Source organism: Myotis myotis, unplaced genomic scaffold (genome assembly GCF_014108235.1).
Source record: "Myotis myotis isolate mMyoMyo1 unplaced genomic scaffold, mMyoMyo1.p scaffold_m19_p_8, whole genome shotgun sequence".
Lineage (NCBI taxonomy): Eukaryota > Metazoa > Chordata > Mammalia > Chiroptera > Vespertilionidae > Myotis > Myotis myotis.
This window is the reverse complement of record NW_023416390.1, coordinates 92,761,950-92,783,789: the sequence shown is the minus strand read 5'-3', so window position 1 is coordinate 92,783,789 and position 21,840 is coordinate 92,761,950. Positions and strand designations below refer to the sequence as shown.

Here is a 21,840-nt window from a genome sequence, read left to right as displayed (position 1 = left end):
TCTGTAAAAAATCAATAAAATATATTTAAAAAAAAAAAAAAAGCAGGCTGGGCTCCCACAGACAGCAGCTGAAGTTCTGGAGAAATATCTTAGTTGTGGGGAGTTGCCACTGAGAACTCTGGGGTCTAATCCCCAAGCTGCCCCCCTGACCCCCAGCAGAGAGCACCAGAATGGAGAAGGGTACCCTCATAACATGTGGCTGTGAAAAGAAGTGGGGTTGCTGTCCACATGGAAGAGATGGTTGGAAATGCAGGCACCCTCTTAAAGGGCCAATGCACAAAATTCCCTGTGGATCCACCCACCTTGTGCTCTGGCAGAGGGAGGGCATAGTGGACTGGAGCTATGTGAGCAGAAGCCAGGATCTGGAACTCTGGGGTTAGAGCTCAAAAAGCAGACACATCAGTTTCCTGTGCTGAGCCATTCCATCACACTGTGGAGGTCATCTTTCTCATTCAGACATTTGCTATACAGGCAGCTTTGCCTGGGGAAAGAAAGTTTACCCACCCTATTGGAAAACACCTTGCCTCACCATGGGGAATTTCTGAGGCCCATTAAGAGATTGAGAATAACAATTAGCCTCCAGGTAGAAGCAATTGCCCCACCCAGTAGAAAAAACTCTGTGGACGATTGCCTGAAGGCAATTCAAGAGGGAATCCCATCAGTCTGTAGGCAGAGGCAGTCTCTGGAGGATTTGAGTCTCTGCCTAATCTAATTAGTCTGAAACAGTGTTTGACACTGTCCTGCACTAGAGATTGGGAGCATAGCAAAGCTACCTAATACAGAGTCACAAACCCAAATAGGCAGCCAAAAATGAGGAGACAAAAACAACCCATAAATGAAAGAACATGAGAGTTCTCTAGAAGAAAAAATAAATGAAATGGAGATAAGAAATTTATCTGATATAGAGTTCAGAGTAATGATGACAAAGATGCTTAACAGCATGAGAAAAGATATAGTAACTATGAAAACAGAAATAAAAAATGACATAGCACAAATAAAGAACATATTAGAAGGACTACACAGCAGATTAGCAGAAGCAGAGGATTGAATCAGTGAATTAGAAGACAGGATTGAAAAATCAATTAATCAGAGAACCAAAAAGAAAAACAATTAAAAAATAAGAGGACAGCTTAAGGGAGCTGTAGGACAACATGAAACATAATAGTATTAGAATAGTAGGTGTGCCAGAAGAGGCAAAAAGGGAGAAAGGGATAGAGAATGTGATTGAAGAAATAATGGGAGAAAACTTCCCTAACCTGATAAAGAAAAAGTCACGCAAGTTCAGGAGGCACAAAATACCCAAAGCAAGAAGAACCCAAACAGGCTCACACTCAGACACATCAAAATTAAAATGTCAAAAATTAAAAACAAAAAGAGAATCTTAAAGGCAGCAAGAGAAAAGCAATTTGTTACCTACGCAGGAGCTCCCATAATGCTGATACCTGATTTATCATCAGAAACTCTACAGGCCAGAAGGGAATGGCATGAAGCACTCAAGGTAATGAAAAGCAAAGGTCTGAAACCAAGATTACTATATGCAGCAAGGCTTTCAAAATAGATGGTGAAATAGTGAGCTTCCCAGACACAAAAAGAAGGCTAAAGGGGTTTATCACCACCAAACCAGCACTACAAGAAATACTAAATGGACAGCTGTGATGAGAAGAAGAAGTAGAGAAACCTAGCAATACAGAATTAAAATGGCAATAAACAAGTACCTATCAATAATAACCTTAAATGTAAATGGATTAAATGCTCCAATCAAAAGACATAGGGTAGCTGAATGGATACAAAAACATGGCCCAAGTATATGGTGTCTACAAGAGACCCACCTCAGAACAAAAGACTCACACAGGATGATAGTGAAAGGATGGAAAACAACTTTCCATGCAAATGGAAATGAAAAAAAAAAAGCTGGAGTAGTGATACTCACATCAGACAAAATAGACTTTAAAATGAAGACCATCACAAGAGACAACAAAGGTCACTACATAATACTAAAGGGATCAATCCAACAAGAGGATATAACCCATGTTATATGCACCTAATAGAGGAGCACCTCCATATATATAAAAAAATTACAGAGGACTTAAAGGGAGAGATCAACAGCAATAGAGTCATAGTAGGGAAATTTAACACCCTGCTGACTTCATGGGATAGATCTTCCAGACAAAAAAATTAACAAGGAAACAGTGACTCTAAAGGACACACTGGATCAGATCGATTTAATTGACACTTATAAAACATTTTACCCCAAAGCTGCAGAATATACATTCTTCTCAAGTGCACACGGGTCATTCACACAGATACATCACATTTTAGGAAACAAAACAAGTCTCTACAAGTTCAAGAAGATTGAAATTATATCAAGCATCTTCTCGGTCACAGTCGAATGAAATTAGAAATCAACTACAATAAAAACACCCAAAAACATTCAAACACATCAAGGCTAAATAGCATGCTATTAAACAATAAATGGGTTACCAATGAGATCAAGAAAGAAATCAAAATCTTCCTGGAAACAAATGAAAATGAGCAAACAACCCAAAATCTTTGGGACACAGCAGAAGTAGTCCTTAGAGGGAAGTTCATAGCATTTCAGGCCTACCTCAAAAAACAAGAAAAATTTATAATAAACTATTTAATCTTACAACTCACAGAATTGGAAAGAGAACAACAAGAAAAGCCCAGAGTAAGTAGAACAAAGGAAATAATAAAGATTAAAGCAGAAATAAGTGACATAGAGACTAAAAAAAAAAACAAAACAAAAATCTATGAAACCAAGAGCTATTTCTTTGAAAAAATATAACAAGATTGATGAACCATTAGCCAGACTCATCAAGAAACAAAGAGAGAGGATGCAAGTAATTAAAATCAGAAATGGAAGCAGTGAAGTAACAACTTTCATCACAGAAATACAAAGGATTGTAAGAAAATACTATGAACAACTATATGCCAACAAGCTAAACAATGTGAATTAAATGGATAAATCCCTAGAATAATACAATTTCCCAAAACTGAATCAGGGAGAATCAGAAAATCTGAATAGGCCAAGAACAACTGATGAAATCAAAGTAGTAATCAAAAATCAAGAACTCCCAGGAAACAAAATCCCTGGTCCGGATGGCTTCCCAGGGGAGTTGTACCAAACAAAGTTCAAAGAAGAACTATCACCTATACTCCTTAAACTGTTTCAGAAAACCCAAGAGGAAGGAGACTTCCAAACTCTTTTTATGAAGCCAGCATTATCCTAATTCCAAAACCAGATAGAGACACTGCAAAAAAGAGAATTACAGGCCAATATCCCTCATAAACATAGATGCTAAAATCCTCAACAAAATATTAGCAAATCAGATCCAGCATTATATCAAAAAGATCATACACCATGACCAAAAGGGATTTATTCCAGGGATGCAAGGCTGGTACAATAGTCACAAATCGGTAAATGTGACACATCACGTAAACAAATTGAAAGACAAAAATTACAGGATCATACCAAAATGCAGAAAAAGCATTCGACAAAATCCAACACCATATTTTAAAAAATAAAAACTCTCAGCAAAGTGGGAATAGAGAGGTCATATCTCAACATGGTAAAGGCCATATAAGACAAACTTACAGCCAACATCATACTCAAAGGACAAAAACTAAAACCATTTCCCCTAAGAACAGGAACAAGACAGGAGCCGGGAGCCGGTCCATCCTTGCTGTTTCAAGGGACCTGGCATATATGGCATACTGTTCTTAATATGTTTGCTCACCTTCTTGGCACTATGTGTTTTAACCAAGGTCACCTCTCTGAGAAAGGTTGTTTCCCCAGGTAGGGATTTTCCCCTGAAGTTAGGGAGGGAATAAAACCCCTTAACTAAGTGCCAGGCGGGTAATTAATCACTTTAACTACGAACAATCATGCTTAAGCTACATAATCTTTACTCCCTGGAATGGTATGCCAGGTCCCTTGAAACAGCAAGGATGGACCGGCTCCCGGCAGACAGGGATGTCTGTTTTCACCCCTCTTATTCAACATAGTACTGGAAATTCCAGCCACAGTGATCAGACAAGAAGAAGAAATAAAAGGCATCCAAATTGGAAAAGAGGAGGTAAAACTGTCATTATTCACAGATGACATGATATTGTACATAGAAAACCTTAAAGAGTCCATGAAAAAACTACTAGATTTAATAAATGAATTTGGCAATGTAGCAGGATGCAAAATCAATACTCCAAAATTGATGTCATTTTTATACACTGATAATTCTCAGAAAGAGAAATGAAAAACAAAAAACCAACCCCATTTACCATTGCAACAAAAAAATTAAGATACTTAGGAATAAACTTAACCAAGGAGGTAGAAGACTTGTACTCAGAAAACTATAGAGCATTGGAAATAAAGGAAATAGAGGATGATATAAACAAGTGAGAGAATATTCCATGTTCATAGATTGGTAGAAATAATATCATTAAAATGTCCATCCATCCCAAAGCAATCGATAGACTTAATGCAATCCCTATTAAAATACCAACAGCATATTTCACAGATCTAGAACAAATACTTCAAAAATTTATATGGAACCAAAAAAGACCCTGAATATCCGCAGCAATCTTGAGAAAGAAAAATAAAGTTGGAGGAATCACAATACCAGCTATCAAGTTATACTACAAAGCCACCGTAATCAAAACAGTCTGCTACTGGCACAAGAACAGGCATATAGATCAATGGAACAGAACAGAAATTGGCCCAAGCCATTACACTCAATTAATATTTGACAAAGGAGTCAATAACATACAATGGAGTCAAGACAGTCTCTTTAATAAATGTTGTTGGGAAAATTGGACAGATACATGCAAAAAAGAAAAGAAACTAGATCACCAACTTACACCACGCACAAGAATAAACTCAAAATGGGTAACAGACTTAAATGTAAGTCATGAAACCATAAAAATCCTAGAAGAATCCATAGGCAGCAAAATATCAGACATCTCTCTTAGCGATATGTTTACAGACACACCTCCTAGGGCAGTGGTTGGAAACTGTGGCCCGTTGAGTGTGGCTCTTCCACAAAATACCACGTGTAGGCGCACACGTACAGTACGATTGAAACTTCGTGGCCACACTCAAGGGGTCAAAGAGCCGCATGTGGCTCACGAGCCGCAGTTTGCCGACCACTGTCCTAGGGCAAAGGAAACTAAGGAAAAAATAAACAAATGGGACTACATTAAAGTAAGCTCTGAACAGCAAAAGAAACCATCAACAAAATGAAAATGAACCCCACTGTATGGGAGAACATATTTGGCAGTGATACATCTGATACATTAAAATATATAAGGAATTCATACAACTTAACAAAAGGAAGACAAACATTCTAATTAAAAATTGGGCAAAGGACCCAAATAGACACTTCTCCAAATAGGACATACAAATGGCCGGGAGACATGAAAAAATGCTCCAAGTCACCAATCATCAGAGAGATGCAAATTAAAATGACTATGAGGTATCACTTTATACCTGTCAGAATGGCCACCATCAAGAAATCAGCAAAGGACAAGTGCTGGCGAGGATGTGGAGAAAAGAGAACTCTAGTGCACTGCTGGTGGGAATGCAGACTGGTGCAGCCATTATGGAAAACAGTATGGAGTTTCCTCAAAAAATTAAATGTGGAACTGCCATGTGACTAGTGCTCCCACTTCTAGGAATATAACCTAAGAAACTTGAAACACCAATCAGTAAGAATGTATGCACCCCTATGTTCATAGCAGCACAATTTACAATAGCTAAGATCTGGAAACAGCCCAAGTGCCCATCAGTAGATGAGTGCATAAAAAAGCTGTGGTACATTTACACCATGGAGTACTATGCAGCAGTAAAAAAGAAGAATCTCTTACCCCATGGAGGGACCTGGAGAGTATTATGCTAAGCAGAATAAGCCAGTCAGAGAAAGACAAGTATCACATGATCTCACTCATATGTGGAATCTAATGAACAAAATAAACTGAGGAACAAAACAGATTCAGAGACAGAGAAGCACATAACAGACTGTGGAATCTCAGAGGGAAGATAGGGGAGGGTAGTGGGAGTGATCAACCAAAGAACTTGTATGCATATATGCATAACCCATGGACACAGACAATAGTGTGGTCAAAACCTGGGGCAGGAGGCGGGAGCAGGCTAGAAAGGGTCAGTGGGGATAAAAAGGGGACGTATGTAATACTTCCAACAATAAAGATTTTTTAAAAGTCTGGCCTGCACGGCTCAGGGGTTAAGCGTTGACCTATGAACCAGGTGGTCATGGTTCAATTCCTGGTTAGGGCACATACTTGGGTTGTGGCCTGGATCCCCAGTGTGGAGTGTACAGAAGGCAGCCAATCAATGATTCTCTTTCATCGATGTTTCTGTCTCTCTCTCCCTCTCCCTTCCTCTCTAAAATCAATAAAAACATATTTTAAAAAGAGATTCTCACTTCTAGGTGCTGATCATTAATGGGAGGACCCAGAAGGATCCAGAGTGCAAGGGGCCTCCCAGGCAGAGGGAAGAGAGAACCAGCTGGGGAATCCAGGCTGAACCTCTAAATTTGGGCCTGTTTCTCCACTTGTATAGGGGATGTGGCTTATGAGCTCTTGCTGCTCCCAGGGACCCCTGCCTTGGCTCCTGTCCAGGCACTGGACATGTCCAGTCCTCCTCATTCTCAGCAGGGCCTCCAAGGCACCTCTCCCCACTCAACTCAGCCCACAGTCCCTGAGAAACCTTCCTGCAAAGAGAGGTGGTATCTTTCAAAGACCTGATATGATTTGGGAGAGGGGTTTGGGTGGAATACATACAAGGTGGGGTAAAAGTAGGTTCCTAGTTGTAAGTGAAATAGTTTGTTCTTGCATTATTTATTAACTAGAGGCCCGGTGCACAGATTTGTGCACGGGCGTGGTCCCTGGCCTGCCATGGGAGCTAATTGGGGCAGGCCGGGTGAGGGACCTCAGACCATGGGGAGGTTGGCTGTGGGAGTGCACTGACCTCCAGGGGGCAGCTCCTGCATTGAATGTCTGCCCCCTGGTGGTCAGTGCATGTCATAGCGGCCGGTGGACAGGTCCTTCGGTCATTGGTTTGCTTAGGCTTTTATATATAAAGAGGCATATATATAGAGAGAGAGGGATTACTGTACTATTTTCCATATGAACAATTGTAGCCCTACTTTTGCCCCAACCTGTATGTATTCATGTTGAATATGTGTCAGTGGTCTGTTGGCCAAGGTGGTTAGCAGTGACCTTATCTTCTCTTTAAATAGTGATCATTAACCCTTCTCTCCCTGAGAGCAAGAGGAGACACCCAGGGTATAGTGGGCGAAAGCCTGAGAGCCAGAACTCTGCCTCATTTGTAAGATGGGAATAATAATTCTATCATTAGTAATAGAATAATTGATAAAATAGTAACTGTATTGTTTTGTTAAATGCATTTTAGTAGCAGCACCCACATCAAGGGCTGTTATGGAGGCTGAATGCAGCAATGCTGAGCAGGAGGCACCTAGCAGAGTGCATGCCCAGCGAGGCATGTTATTGTAAAATAACTCTCAGCAAACCGGAAGACTGGGCGCCCGGCTGGCATGGGACTAGGTGCCCCGACAGAAATGTGAACACGTCCGGAAGCCTCCAGAGAACCCGGGCGGAGCCCCGTGAGTGTGCAGCCCCCAGGAGGCTGGTGTGGAGCGGGCAGAGAGGCTCGGTGCAGGCAGGATTCCGGATTCCAGGAGCGCGCACCCGTGGCCGCACGGCCTCCGCTTCTGCCGGCACCCGCGTGTCATCTGGCCTCCCTCCGGGGCCGGGCGGCGATCCTGGGAGGGGACCCACGGCGGCCGCGCTCGTCCCGGCCCCGGGCGTCCGGCTGGCGGAAGCCCAGCCCACGTGCGCGTCGCTCCCTCCGCACCGGCCGAGCGGGTCCCGCGCCGGAGGCCCTTTAAAAGGCCGCGTCCGCGGGCCGGGCGCACTGACCGCCGCAGGCCCGCCCTCCCCGCCCCCCTGCGTCCCTCCCTCGGCCCGCGTCGCGCTCGCGGCTCCCGGGCGCACGCCCCGCCTCCGCGCGGTCTCCGCTCCCCAGTGCGCGGCGGGAGCCGGACCGGGGCCGGCGGCGGGGCTGGGAGCTCGGCGCCCGACAGCGGGCGAGGCCGGGCGCGATGGCGGAGATGGGCAGCAAGGGGGTGACGGCGGGGAAGTTCGCCAGCAACATGCAGAAGAAGCTCACCCGGGCGCAGGAGAAGGTGAGGAGCGGGACGCGGCCCGCCACCTGCCTCCAGCCGCCGGGTCGGCGCTGCGCCCCCGGGCGCCCGCTGCCCAGGCCTTCGGGGTCCGCGCGCCGCGCTCCCCGAGCTCCGGGCTCCCTCTGGGCTCCGCGGCATCGGCCCCCCGTCCCCCACGACCCCGCGGTGCCCCTCCCGGGCCCTGGGTTTTCTCCGCGCGCTGCCCGCCCCTCCGGCGGCGCGAGGTCCAGGTACCCGCCCTGGAGGCCGAGGGCCGCGCAATTGGGAGCGGGTGGCGCCCCGGGCGGTCGGGCCCCGCGGGTCCTGCGGGCCGGCGGCGCGGGGGAGGGGCTGCCCCTGGCCCCGGCGGCGGCGCCGGGGTCTCCGAGGCCGCCCTTCTCCCGCCCGCCCGCCCGCCTCTGCCCGGGGTCCGCCGGTGCCGGGGACTGGGCTTCCTTTCCCGGGGCGCCTGCGGCCTGGAAGTTCCGGGGAACGGAGGGCTGCGCAGCCCCCGGGGGCTCCGCGTTTCCGGCGCGGGGGAGGGGTGGCGGCCGGCTTTGGGGCCGCAGCCCGGAGGGGAGCCGCCGGAGCCCTGGGGCCGGGGGCGCGGCGGGCGCGGGCTGCTGGGGCACGCGGGCGCGGGCGGGGGTCCGTCCTCGGCCTGGTCCCCGGCGCCTCTGGCTCCCGCACGGGATCGGCCTGCCGCCCACGCCACGTCCCTGCCGGCTCGGGCTCTGAAACGCGAGACGCAGATGACATGCTCCTGCCGCTCCCCCCCCCCCCCCGGGCTCTGCCCCCCGCGCGACGTGCGACCGAGTGGGCGCCTGGGGACGCTGGCCTTCCCCTGCCAGGCTCTTGGCTGAGTATAAAGAATGACTTTGGCAGCTGGGGCCTGAGGGCTCCCTAGGAGGCAGCCACGTGACGGTGATGGAGGGGGTGCCCGGGGAGAGCTCCCGCACCTCCCGGAGCCCTGTGCCTCGTCCTGGTCCCAGGCTGAGGAGGTGGGCGGCGGTGGTGGAGGCAGGGCCCTCGCTGCAGATCTGGCTGCCCCAGCTGTTCCCACCCCCTCCTTCCCCACCCCCTCCGCCTGCTGGGCCTGGAGGGCGGATTAGAGCCCTATACATAGCCGGCGGTGCTGGGGTGGCTCAGTCCCCAGGTGGGGGAGGGCGTCTCCTCTCCTCTCCTCTGCGCCTGGGGAGTCCAGCCGGTGCCTGGAGCCGGCAGCTCTGGCCTAAGCCGGCTTCCTGTTCCCAAGGGGCCAGAGAGATGAAAGAGAAGCCACAGCTGAGACCAGTTCCTGCCCCTTCCACTGCGGCCCTCTCCCTCCTGCTGTGCCCCTTGGCCTTGGCTGCCTTGTCACTGCAGCGGCATCTTTCAGTAACTCAGGGGCAGGGGGCCTGGACTGTGTCCCTCCGTGTCAGTGCCAGTGTCATCACTGGCCCCACTGAGCTGCCACTGCTCCCTCTTTAGCCCGGTTTTGTGGCCATAGGCAGTTGGCTGACAGCTGGTCAGCTGTGGATGCTGGCCTTGCACCAGGGCTGGCCCACCAGAGCGGGCTTCATGGGACTGGAGCAGCTTAGTGCTGCTGGTGGGCAGCGGTTAGGGTCCCCATCAGAAGCCACAGCAGCACAGCAGGCTTCCCGCCTAGGATCCCTCCCCTCCCCACGAAACCGGATGGCTCTGCCCACAGGACCTCTCCCTCCTGCTCCAGTCTGTCCCAGCCTGAGTGCCAGGACCTGCTGCCTCCCAGCACCTTCTGGTGGCCACAGCACCACCTCTAACTCACGTTGCCAGTGGTCTCACAGGTACCCCACTCTGCCCATCTGCCTGGGTCAAATCTGAGTAAGTGGTGATTCCGCTGTCCAGTTGCCGCAGGAGGGCACTTCCTGAGCAGGGCCAGGAAGTTCTCAGTCCGCCACTCGCAGAGGGCCACAGTGTGGTCCGAAGAGCTTGCCCCCAGGTACCTGTGGAGACAGCTCCCTGTGTCTCTCCAGGGTCCTGGCCTGGCCAACCCATCGGCCAGCCTGCCTCCACACGGCTTCCCGGGGGACGAGGGGCGGGCCTTCCCTGGTCCTTGCAGGTGCTGCGCGGCTGTTTATGAGCAAACAAGGACGTTGGGGGCTGGCTGGGAGCCTTGTGCTGGCCTGTGGGTGGGCTAGGTTGTCCCGACTGGCCCTGTGCCCTGAGCCTGAGCCTGAGCCTGGGCTGAGCAGTGGGGAGCAGGATGTGTGGCTCTGTTGGCGTGGAGCGATGGCTGTAAGGTCCTGTGGCCTCTGGGCCTGGTGCCGGGAGAACAGGAGGAAGTATGGGAAGGGTTGCCAGGGTCTGCCAGCATGGCGCCACTGCTGCCCCAGCGCTCAGGCCCAGGGCACCATGAGGTCATCTTCCCATTGTGCGTGGCTTCTTAGACCCTCTATAAATGACAGTCTCCATTTTTGGGCTTCAGTAGGGTGGCTGGGCAGAGCTAATTTCGGGTGGAGCTGGGTCAGATGACAGGATTAGAGGTTGCGGAGCTTGGCCCCTTGGGGGAGGTGTCGGTTGGGGAGAGGGACAGCTGGGGCGGGGGTGGAATCTGGCCTGCTCCTCTCTGAGGTCCATGCCCAGAAGTCCTCCTAGGGGTGCCTGAGGGAGGCTGGCCTTGCGCTGGGGGCGGCGATGGGAGGAAGAGGGCCATGCAGGGGCAAGCATGCCCTCTGTCTGCAGGGAGGCCTGGTGGAGAGGGCAGCCCCTGTTGCCAGTGAACAGAAAGCCGGGCCTGTGGGAGCAGGTGCTCACGGGAGGGAAGGTGCAGCACAGCTATTTATAGCCCTGACACTCGGCCAGGCGGGCACCAGCTCATCCGGTGATCAAGGGCTCCTCCTGCAGCATCCATGTTGCCCTCCTCAGTAGGAACCAGGCCTTTACAATCAGTCCTTGTCCTCACAGCAGCCTTGAGAGTAGCCTCAGTACAGCCAAGAGCAGGTGCTGGGAGCAGGAAGCCCACCCAGGTCTCCAGGAGGGCCTCTGGCGCCCCAGTGCCTCCCCCTCCCCACTTCCCAGGCCCCATCCAAAGATATTCCTCTTCGCCCATATTCTTCATCTCCCTTTCCCCTTGGCATCCATCTCTCTGTTCTCGAATGTCTGAGGACTCTTCCTGCTCTTTCCGCTCATCAGCTACCCCCATCGTTCCCTCCCCTCTTCCTCGCTCGGCCCTCTCTCTCTGCCCCAAGCTCTCTCTGAGCTTTACCAATTTTCCTGTGCCTCTCGGTCTCCGATGAGAGCAGCTTCTCCCTGAGCTCGAGCTGTTGGTGTACACGGTCCATCATCTGTGCACACAGGCCCCTGACAGCATCTCCTGGTGGAGTGTCTATGGGGCATGGTTGATGTTGGCTGGGGAATGTGTGGCTAACGGACAGCCTGGCCTCCAGGCTTCCCTGAGGCCCAGTGGGCCTGGCTGGGTTGAGTCTCCACTGAGGGGAGTCTGCTGGTTCATGGCAGGGCCCAAAGTGAGGGAAAGGCTGTCTTGCCCGGAGCGTGCGGGGGAGGAGAGTGCATTGGGCTGCATGGGACTCGGAGAGGCTGTTCCAGGAGGGACAGGCATGGACCAAAGTGAGGGGTGGGTGTGAGGACTGCAAGCCCGTACACCTGGAGAGAAGGGGAATGTGTGGTGAGTCCGGAGTGGGGAGGGGTGGGCAGCAGATTTGGGCCGGATTTGTCCCTGTTCTTTCCTCGGAGCTTGAATTCAGGGGTGTCTTGTATTTGTATTCTGGAGAAGCCAAGACGTGCACTCCTGCATTTTAACCCTCAAGGCCCCTTCTCACCTCCCTCTCCGGCCCCGGCCCGGCTGGCCCCGCACGAAGCTGTCTACACTGGCCAACGGGAGAGGATGCTCTGCCCCTCCCTCCTGCCTTCACCCGAGACTGGCCTCCATGGTTCTTTCTCCAGGAGGTTCTCGCACTCCTGGTCCTCCCCTTGGTGTGAGGCCTCTGTCTCGCCAAAGGAGAGGAGAGTGCCTGTGTGGGCTTGGCCGGCAGGTGTGTCTTCGTGTAGAACAAGCGTGTCAGACTCACAGGCTAACGGGCCAAATAAACAAGGTGTGTGTGTGGCCGCAAAAAACCAAAAGCTTCAATTTTCATAGAAACGTAGGTTTATTTCTATAGAGATATGTTGAACACAAAGGGCTGAAATAAATGAGTCATCGTTAACATAAAATAATAGAATCATTAACATAAAATAATAGAACATTTTAATAAAAATTAATACTTTTTCTTGAACATGAACTTACCAGACACTGAATAACTGCACAAATTAATAAGCGTAATGCAAATAAACCTATTTTTCTTGTTCTCCAAAAGCGAAATATTTCCTGTTGCGCACACCAAACAAGTCAGTCCAAGACTAATGACGTGGCCGTCGGCTGCTAAAATACTCGCTGCTGGTATTCGTGGAGAGAAATGGTGCGCCTGCGCGTAAGGCACCACGATTCTAGTCATCAGTCATTAGTGAACATTGTAGTTCGTTATTAATAATTACGTATAACAGGATACTGTAAATATTAAGTTTCAGAATTTTTATTAAAATGTTTCTTACATACGGTTACCTTGGCTGGGCCGCGAGTTTGACATGCGTGGTGTAGAAGATGGGATAATAATGGCTCCTCTTCACGTGTCGGGGAGCAGAGCCTTGAACAAGATGTAGTAAGTGCTCACTGAGCGCCTGCTCTGGGGGCCGAGCGGTGCGGGGAGCCCTGGAGCCGTCCCTCCTGACAGGCTGCTCCCAGGCCCTCTGCCGTGGACCCGGTACAGCCTCAGCGGACAGCTGGTCCCCGCTGAGCCCTCGGCCGATCAGGGCTTACCTGTTGTCCTCGTCCCAGGTAGTGTGCGTGTGCGTGTGCGTGTGCATGTGTGTGTGTGCGTGCGTGCGCGTGCGCGTGTGCATGGTGTGTGGATGTGGAGGGGCAGCCCGCAGCAGGGAGGGAATCCAGCTCTTCCGGGTGACCTTGACTTGGCTGCACATGAACCGTGGGCCTGGGTCACGTGGCCCTCCACTTGGGTCTCTGCTGCTTGTTCGTTCCTTTCTCCGTGGCACCCCTGGGTGGGGCACTGGTTTAGGGTGGGTGTCAGGCCAAGCAAAGCCAAGCCCTCACTCAGGAGCTGATGTTCCGGCTGGAGAGGAGTGAGGCAGGGGGTGCCTGCTTTCCTCGGGAATCGGGTCGGCTCAGCCTTTCCCGGGGGCCCCGGTGCGGGTGCCGAGGACGCGGCGTGGGTGTGCACGTGGGTCCTCCCACAGCAGAGATGGGGATGGAGAGGATGTGGAGCTGCTGGTGTCCAGGTTGAGGGCTGGGAGGAAGGCTTCCTGTCAGATGTCACCTGGTCTATACTGTGAGGACTGCCTCTTGGGCAGGTCTACCTTTAGGATTAAACGTGCAAGGGAAAGGGCACAAGGTTAAAAACCAGGCTCAGACAGAGGACAGGCCTGGCAGCCTTGGAGGGCAGGCCTTGCCAGGGGCTAGGGGCTGCCCCAGCAGCACTGCAGGTGTGCAGAACCACTTGGCTCTGGAGCTCTGGGCTTGCATTCCTCCCACCAGTTTGCACCAGGGAGTCACGCCGACCTCCTGAGCCGCAGTTGCCTTACCTGAAACAGGTGGTGTGTGCCCCAGAGCAAACGTACGGATCACATGGATCTGAGCAAAGGGCAGGGCCCGTGGTCTCCTAAAGGAGCAGTTCTTGCCTCCCCCCAAAAGGTGCCATCTCCCAAAGAGGCCACGTGGTTCTGGGCCGGGCAGGGGAGCTGGCTCCATGTCAAGGCTGGTTCTTCCTGCCCCCAGGGTGCCCTTTGTTAAATATTAACTTATAGCAAGAGCCTGGTTTATTGTGTAGCTGCTGAGTGCCAGGTGCTTGGTGAACATTCTCATCCTTCCTGCAGCCTAGTGAGGTCCTTATGATCCCATTCAGCAGAGGGAGAAACTGAGGCCCAGAATAGTGGTGTGACTTGCCCATGGGCTCTCTCGGTCAGCTGTCCGGGTTGCCTGGGGACATGCAAATTAGAAGAGTGAGGCCCTCCTGACCAGGAAGACTATCTGTTAGGGGGGCCTTTTAACAGATTTTGGTCCCCAAGATCTTCTTTCTCTTTCCTATTAAGTGAGATGTGGGGCCCCAGTCTCCCCCTGAGTCCTCACCCAGCATCCAGGCTTACCTGTTGGGATGTGACCTTTCCCCTTTTAGGATGTGTTGTAGGCTCTGGGGCCCAGGGAGGGCCTGGGGCTTCCTGATGCAGATGAGGCCATGTGGGGTGTGTGTGTGTGTGTGTTTCCCAAGTATAAAATCTGCAACCAGTTTATCCTATATAATAAAAGGCTAATATGCAAATTGTCCCCTCGACCAGGAGTTCTACCGAGAGTTCAACCAGGAGTTTGGCCAGGGGGCGGGGCCAGCCCACCAACTGCCTGCGGCCCCTCCACCCCAGCCAGCCCGGCCCCATCGGCCCTATGGGGTGGGCCGGCTGGACTCCACCCACGCACCGGCCTCTAGTTCAATATAAAAGAACACCCTTTATTCTGAGATTATAACTGTCTACTTTTGTTGAAATGTTTCTTTGATTAAATGATGGTAATACTGTTTGTTTCTTAATGTTATTGGGGAGGAAATAGTCCTGCTGCTGATCACGGGCGCCCTGGAATACACACACACACACACACACACACACACACACACACACGACTTTTCCAGAAGTGGAGTCCAGAAGTCTGGGCCCTGCTGCTCCGGGAGCTTGTGGCCCACCTCTGTGGACTGGCCCTGCAGGTAGGGAGCAGCTCTCCCGGGTCCAGGCTGGAGGCAGGCGCCCTGGAATACCTGCTCCATGAAGCTGGGCCCTGCCTCCTCCAGGTGCCCGGTGTCCCCAGCAGGGCGCACATGTGCTAGTGCACACCTATTGCACAGATGCATGGCGTCTTCAGGTGCCAGGGAGGGGCTGTGGCTGCAGGATTTCAGGCCTTCAGAGCAGAGGAGGAGCGGTGAGAGCGCAGGCCCTGGCATCAGATGGAGGGCATACCCTGTCCCACCACAGTGGTTCAGGGGACCCAGGCGCCCTGCCCACACCTCCTCCACATAGAGTGTGCCCGCCTGAGCCTGGTTGGGCCCAGAAATGGGGTTCCCAGGAACGGGCTTGGGCCCTTCCGGGGAGTCCTGCGGGGCTTTAGGCCGCAGCCTGGGCCCCTGCACGGGTGCTCTTCCCACCTGAGAATATTCTCCCCACTCGGAGGTGACTCCGGTGCTGCCATTGCTGACCGGGACTTGCTGGGCCTGGGACTTGCTGTCGGGGGCCGGGGCATTGTTGCCCTCACTCCCTTCTACTCGTTGCCGGGCCTCTCTCTCTGCTTCCAGAACATCCCCTTTCACCCAGGACTCTGGCTCAGGTCCCCGTGCCCCTGCAGAGGGGGTGGGGTCAGGACCGCAGAGTGGCCAAGATGGGGGAGCTGGCGGTGGGCAGTGATCTCTGGGCACTGAGCTGTCCATGGTGCCCTTGAGAGTGGGCATCGTGTTCTGGTGGGGTGGAGCCTCTGCTTCAGCACCCTCAGCCCCCAGCCCTCATCCGGCCCCCTGCCCGGGCAGGCAGTGGATGAGTGGGTGGCACTGGCAATGGGGTCATGGGCCCGGGTCCCCACTGCTGCTTCCGCCTCACGCTAGGCCAGTGAGCTGTCCACATCTCCACCTCTGAGTGTGAGGTCACAGGCAGCGCCTGGGCCTGAGGGAGTGGGGGTGGCTTCGGGCTGCAGCCACCACAGGACTGTGGGGCTGGCTCCAAGGCCTGAGTTCAGCAGGGCGTCCTGGAGCCCTTGGGCCTTTCGTAGGGCCATGGGGCTGGCTCCTGTTTTAGACACCTCGGCCTCTTACCCCGGATCATCTGCAGTGGCTGGGATGACCTTGGCATTGCCAGCGCCATCCTCACACCCGCAGCCTGCCCCAGGGGTGGGGGGGCAGGAGGCAAGGGGCTGAGGGTGCGGACAGCAGAGGCCCTGCCCCCACACTGCCCAGCCCAGCACTGCCCATCCGTCCTGGGCAGCCAGGGCTTCCCAGAGGATGTGACCCCTGAGCTGTTTGAAGGGCAAGGAGGCAGGTTGTGGGTGGGGAGGGATGTTTCTGGAAGCCATTCAGGGTGGCTGGAATGCGTGTGGGGGGAGGGGCTCAGGCCCTGGAGGGCAGGAGGGACCAGCGGCCCTGCCCAGACGCCATCTGCCCCGGCCTGCTCACCTTCCTTTCTCAGTGTGGCCCAGCCATTCGCTGTCGCCCAGTGTGGGCTCGCTGAGGCTCCAGCGCCTCATGTCCTGGGCCGCGGGTGCCCTGGCTTTCTGAGGAAGGGGAGGCGCTGGGTGAGGGGGAGTCCCGAGCCCCCTGGCCGGTTAGAATGCAGCCTGTCCAGGAAGGCAAGGGTCTGGGGAGGGTGGCCTGTGCCCTCGCCTTGCTGGAAAGGCTGGGGTGTAGCGCCTACCTGCCCCCTCGCATGGATACCTGCCCCTCTGTCTGGGGCCCCACGGTGACATGCTGATCTCAGAGCGCTTCAGAGCTGGGGGGCCGTTGTGGATCCGGTTACCCCTTTCACATGCCCTCAAGGCCAGGCTGATGACCAGATGGCTGTCCTGGGTCAGAGCTGGAGGCTCTCAGAGGCGGTGGGCTGGTGGGCCGCACTGGCTGAGTGCAGAGCCCTGGGTGGGAGTGGGCATGAGGGGTACTGTGTGAGGAGGCTGGGGCAGCGCTGCCTGGGGGTCAGGGTTCCCACACACCCCTGTGGCTTGAGGCGCTTTAAGAGGCTGTGGGGCCGGAAGGGGGTTGGTGCCAGGGGAGCCTTGGTGGCCTGGCCCCTTTTCCAACAGCTGCTGCTACTTTTTTTGGACCCTTTGCTCAGCACGGCCTCTCCCCGGACTATGGCCAACATGCCTGAGCCCTGGCCCGCCCTTGGGCACTAGGGACAGACCTGGTGCAGGGAGACCAAGCCGGGAGAGACCCCTCAGGGGGACCCCTGCTTCTTCCACCCTGTCTGCTGGGGCTCCCCTGTTTCTCTGCTGTAGGAGGCATCCGCTCTCAGCACAGGCTCCCCAGCCCCCTGAGCGCTGTCTCAGGGCCAGGCAGGGGATGGGTGGGCGAGGTGGGCATCCCAGGCCCAGGGGCAGGGGTGGAGCAGGGAGAGGGGAGAAGACAGGGCAGGGGTTTATGTGGGAGGAAGACAGGCTGGAGCAGAGAGAGAGGAGTGGGGTTATGGGCCGCATTCCATGCTCTGCGGGTGGGAAGGGGCGCTCCTGCCCGGCTGGTGGAGAGGGTCCCAGAGCGGGGATGTGGCCGGCGTCCGCCTGCGGGCCTTCCTGGGGAAGCCCAGAGCCCACACTGTGGACCTGCTGGCCTTGTGCGTTGAGCCGTTTGTCTTCGCCTGGGACAGGATTCTTGAACGGCAGTGCGTCCCGTTTCCTGTATAGTCTGAGGGAGCTGATCGGAGTGTGGTGTCCCCTCCCTGAGGTGGGATGGGGTGCGGAGGGCAAATGGTTCCAGGTGGGGCTGTGGTTTGAGAGGCCAGATGAGGGGCAGGGAGCTAGGGACAGAGGAGAGGGTCTCCTGTTATTCATTCATTCATTTGTTCATTCATTCATTTGTTTGTTCATGGGGCCTATGTATAGAAGGGCACGGGTTCTAGAGACGAGTGTGTGCTGGGAACCGGGAAGCCTGAGCCCCGGCAATAAGGCGTGGGGAACCCCAGTACTCCAGTACTCGATGTGGAGCTGTGTCCTGTGGGGCCGCAGGTCTCGCCGGGTCAGGAGGGGCGGAGGCGGAGCATCGCCAGGGCACCCTGTGACTTGCTGAGAGCTCCACACCCACCCTTTCCGTGTGTCTGTTCATGGCCTGTGGAGTAGCAGGACTGGATCGTGGGCCCCTTGGGCAGAGGAGAGCACTGAGGCGCGGAACCCCTGGGATTTGCTCCCTCAGTCATCAGCGGTGGCCCCCAGTTGGCCTTCCCGGGCGCGGCCACCGCCACCCCTGCACCCAGGGAGTCAGGGTGACAGTGACAAGTGACTATTAAAGAGCAAATGTGCTGCTTAAGTGTTTTCAAATGAAGTCCGTGTGGGGCTCCCTTTGTGGGGCACACTTATGGGGTGTGCATGTGCGCGTGTGTGTAGCGGGGGATGCTTGGGGGCTCTAGGAGACCGGCACACTAGCGGAGAAGGTGACCCTAGAGCTGGCCCCTCAGTGTGTTGGGGGGTCCCCCAGAGACTCCATGAGAGGGTGGGCGAAGGGGTTGTATTTGGATGGAGCTGGCTCAACGGCTCTCCGTTGAGGGAGCCTCAAGGTAGAGGGGACTGGGCACAGGTTCCACAGCCCCCACCTCCCACAAAGAAAGAGTTGGGGGGACCCTGGGCCAGGAAGCCTTAAGGCATGTCAGTGGCCAGAAATACAAGTTGAGTCTTGTGACTTAAATCAAGAAAAAGAGTCCACAATTAATTGGATGCATTTGCTGAACCTGGGACAGGACCCAAATGTTGTTGTACTTCTGAACGTAAACTAAGCCAGGAGCTGATTTAATTGTGTCCTCCCCGCTCTGCTCCCCGAGGACTCGGGGCGGTGTGTTCTGGACGCAGGCCTGGCGGAGCCGTGCCCCCCTGCTCGGTGGACTGAGGGCCTGGAGGCGGCCACACCCAGGGCGGCCCGCGTCCTTTCTGAGGGTGCAGAGCACTGCCCGGGGTCTGGTGGCCCGGGTGGGGGCCCCGTTGTGGGGCCTGGTCCTGGCCCACTGGCCTGGCCTCCGGGAGCTGCCAGAGGGCGGGTGTGTTCAGGGCCTGTGGGGAGAGCTGACTGAGCTGACTGCGCCCTGGTCGCAGTGGACAGAGCCTGAGGCCTGTGTCCCCCTTTGTGCCACTGCCCTCTCGCGTCACCGTGCCCGCTCTGTGCCCCGGAGACCAGGGGAGGCCTCCGTGGCCTGCAGCCAGCACCATGCCGCTCCCGAGCAGGCGGGAGGGAGCCTGAGCAGCAGGGCTCTCAGCGCACCCAGAGCTACGCTCCCCCCTCCGCCTGGGACTGGGACCGGGTACTGGCCCCTCTCGCTTTGGTCTGTTCCTCCGTAAAGTGGGGTCACCGTCTCTGTCCAGGACCTCAAGTCTTCGAGGGTGGAGCCTGGGACCAGGTAAGTTGGCGTGTGAGCCCCGTGCGTGAGGGCTGGGGAGGGTTCTGCAGAGCATCCCACCAGTAAGCTGTGTGGCCACACGGGACCCAGGCTGCACTCGGCTCCCTCAGGCCTGGCCCTTGCAAGTCACTGTTCTATCTGAGCCTCGGTTCTCTTATTTTTGAGGATTAAATGGGAGAAGAGTTTCTCCATTTCATACCTGTGGACACAAGTTTGGGGGCAGCACGTGGGCCCAATTCTTTGGGGTGGGGAGTCCAGGCCCAGCTTGAAATCCAGGCGGTGGGGCCTGAGGCCTCGGGAGGGATGGCCGGAGAGGGCCCCTGGTAGCCAGGGGCCAGGTGACAACACGGACCCCCACTATTCCAGCCCTCCCGCCCGGCGCCCGGCTCTGTGTGGGGGGTGGCCAGGGCCGACCTCCAGGGCCTGCGCTGGGCACTCACACAGGCTGGCCCCTGCTGGTCTCTGCGCTTACCCTTTGGCACCGTCGCTCGATGTTGTCTTTTTCTTTTTTTTTTTTAACAAAAGGGGTTGGTGGCACTGCTCTCCTGGGAAAGGGCCCGGGGAGAAGGGGACCTGGGCCTGAGCCCCTCCCCAGCAGGCAGAGGGGGTGCTGGCGTTAGCGGTGCTTCTAGGAGGGGCCTCTGCCACCCTCCCTTCCTCACGCACCAGCTTCTGGGGCCTCAGAGGGAGCCTGGCAGTGTGAGAGGAAGGAGATGGGCCCGGCCCGGACCCCCTTGGATGGTGAGACGGGCTCGCAGACGCTGCTGAGTCTGGGACGCTAGAGCTGGGCCCTCTCTCCCTTCCCCAGGGCAGAGGTGGGCCGGGGCCTGCAGAGTGGAGGCTGCCCCGCCCTGACAGGAAGGCCTGCTCGGCTCCCTGTGCACGGACCTGCGCACACAGCCTCCCGGGGAGACGGGAAGGCCTGCTCGGCCCCCTGTGTGCTGACCGGCACCTGCTCGTCAGTCCCGCCCTGCACTCTGTTCCTCTCTTCTCTCCATGCCCCCAGCACAGCATGCAGCGTGCGGGGCTAGCAGGAGGAGCCCGGAGAGGCCCGTCCTGTCCCCTGGCAGGGGCTGGGGCAGCCACATGACTCCCCTGGTGTGTTCTTGGTCCCTGCTTGCTCCATTTCCCCCAACCTTGACCCTTGACCTGCAAGTGGATCAAAACCCCCTCCTCTTCCAGTCCCTTCGCACCCTCCTCCCTCCTTGGCTCCAGTGACACGCAGTGGAGCCAGCCCTGGGCTGGGAGCACAGCCACCCCAGAACCAGCAAGTCCTACCCCCTGATTCTCCATCCACAAAGTGGGAGTCCCTGGGTGCCCTCCGGGTGCTGGGAGCTGGGGAAGCCACAGCACGGCTCCCAGGCGCAGGAGGCGGCGGCCTGGCTCCCCGGCTGTTCCTGTTGTGCACCCGATGGCAGGGCAGGACGGGGTGGGAGCTGTTGGAAGCTGACTGGGCACCGAGCGACTCCTTTGAATAACAAAAGTAACAACAACCAAAATGATAGCAATAAAGTGTTTGAAAATAATACTGCATATCTTACCTCCTGACTGTACTACTTAATAGTCCAGTTACACAGACCAGGAAGTGAAGGATTCAGATTGGGAAAATGAGTGAATAACCTGGTTGCACATTTAGGTTGAGCTCAGACAGGAACAGACATATGCAAAGGGCTGAGGGCTTCTGGAGGGACAAGTGAGTCTCTGTGCCTCGGGTGGGGTCAGGGAAGGCTGCCTGGAGGAGGTGACCCAAAGGGCCAGCATGGTCAGGCATCAGGAGGGAAGCAAGTTACTGGTGAAGACTGTGGGGTTCCACTGGTCAGACACTTGCTTGGCCCCCAGGCAAGGCAGGTGGGCGTGGGCAGGGCTTTGGCCCCCCTCCCCCCGCCTGTGCTCTGCTGTGGGCTGGCCATGCCTGCTGCCCCTCCGGACAGGCTGCTCTCTCCCTGAGCTCAGGAAGCAGGTGGTGAGGGGCGGTGGGCCGCCTGGGGCGGAGTCTACCCCGTGCTGATGGCAGCGTGCAGCCTGGCTGAGAATAGCACACACTTGCATGGAGGGGCAGGTGGGCGGCGGCTTGGGGGTGGCTGTGCGGACATCTCTGAACAGGTGGTGTGGAGCGCTGGGCCAGGGGAGGGCGTGCCTGTCCTCCGAAGGCCCCGCCTGGCTGCCGCCCTCTCTGAGCCTCTCCGCAGAGTGGCTGCGTCTGCGTGGCGCTGGGATGCTGAGTACCAGGGGCCGTGAGCTGCCCGGGGTGGCTCTGGTGGGGGGAAGGAGCCAGTGCTTGCTGCTGCTGCGTGGTTTCCATGGGCCCTTCTCATTTCACCCTTTCACAAAGGGGCCCGGCATGGAGGGCTCTCCCAGCTGAGGGTGAGGAGGCTGCTGAGGGGATGTGGGCCAGGAGAGGGAGATGGGTGGCTGGTGCTATCTCCGTGAGGAATGTCCTGTGAGCGCGTGAGCCAGTGAGCCTGGGGAGCAGGTGTGCTGG

The 21,840-nt window shown here is 55.3% G+C and overlaps 1 protein-coding gene across 14 annotated transcripts in view; it reads left to right on the top strand.

Annotated features, from left to right (window-relative positions):
- The first annotated feature begins 8,013 nt into the window (after window positions 1-8,013).
- BIN1 (bridging integrator 1) overlaps window positions 8,014-21,840 on the top strand; it is a 52,077-nt gene continuing 38,250 nt past the window's right edge. For 4 of the 14 annotated variants that reach the window (XM_036319987.1, XM_036319986.1, XM_036319991.1 and 1 more), the window contains exon 1: window positions 8,016-8,237. In XM_036319987.1, the coding sequence (XP_036175880.1) occupies window positions 8,154-8,237 (84 nt within the window). In that variant the 5' untranslated portion in view covers window positions 8,016-8,153. Of the gene's footprint in view, window positions 8,238-21,840 lie in introns of all 14 variants that reach the window. The other 10 variants (XM_036319994.1, XM_036319993.1, XM_036319992.1 and 7 more) reach the window with 6 other exon arrangements.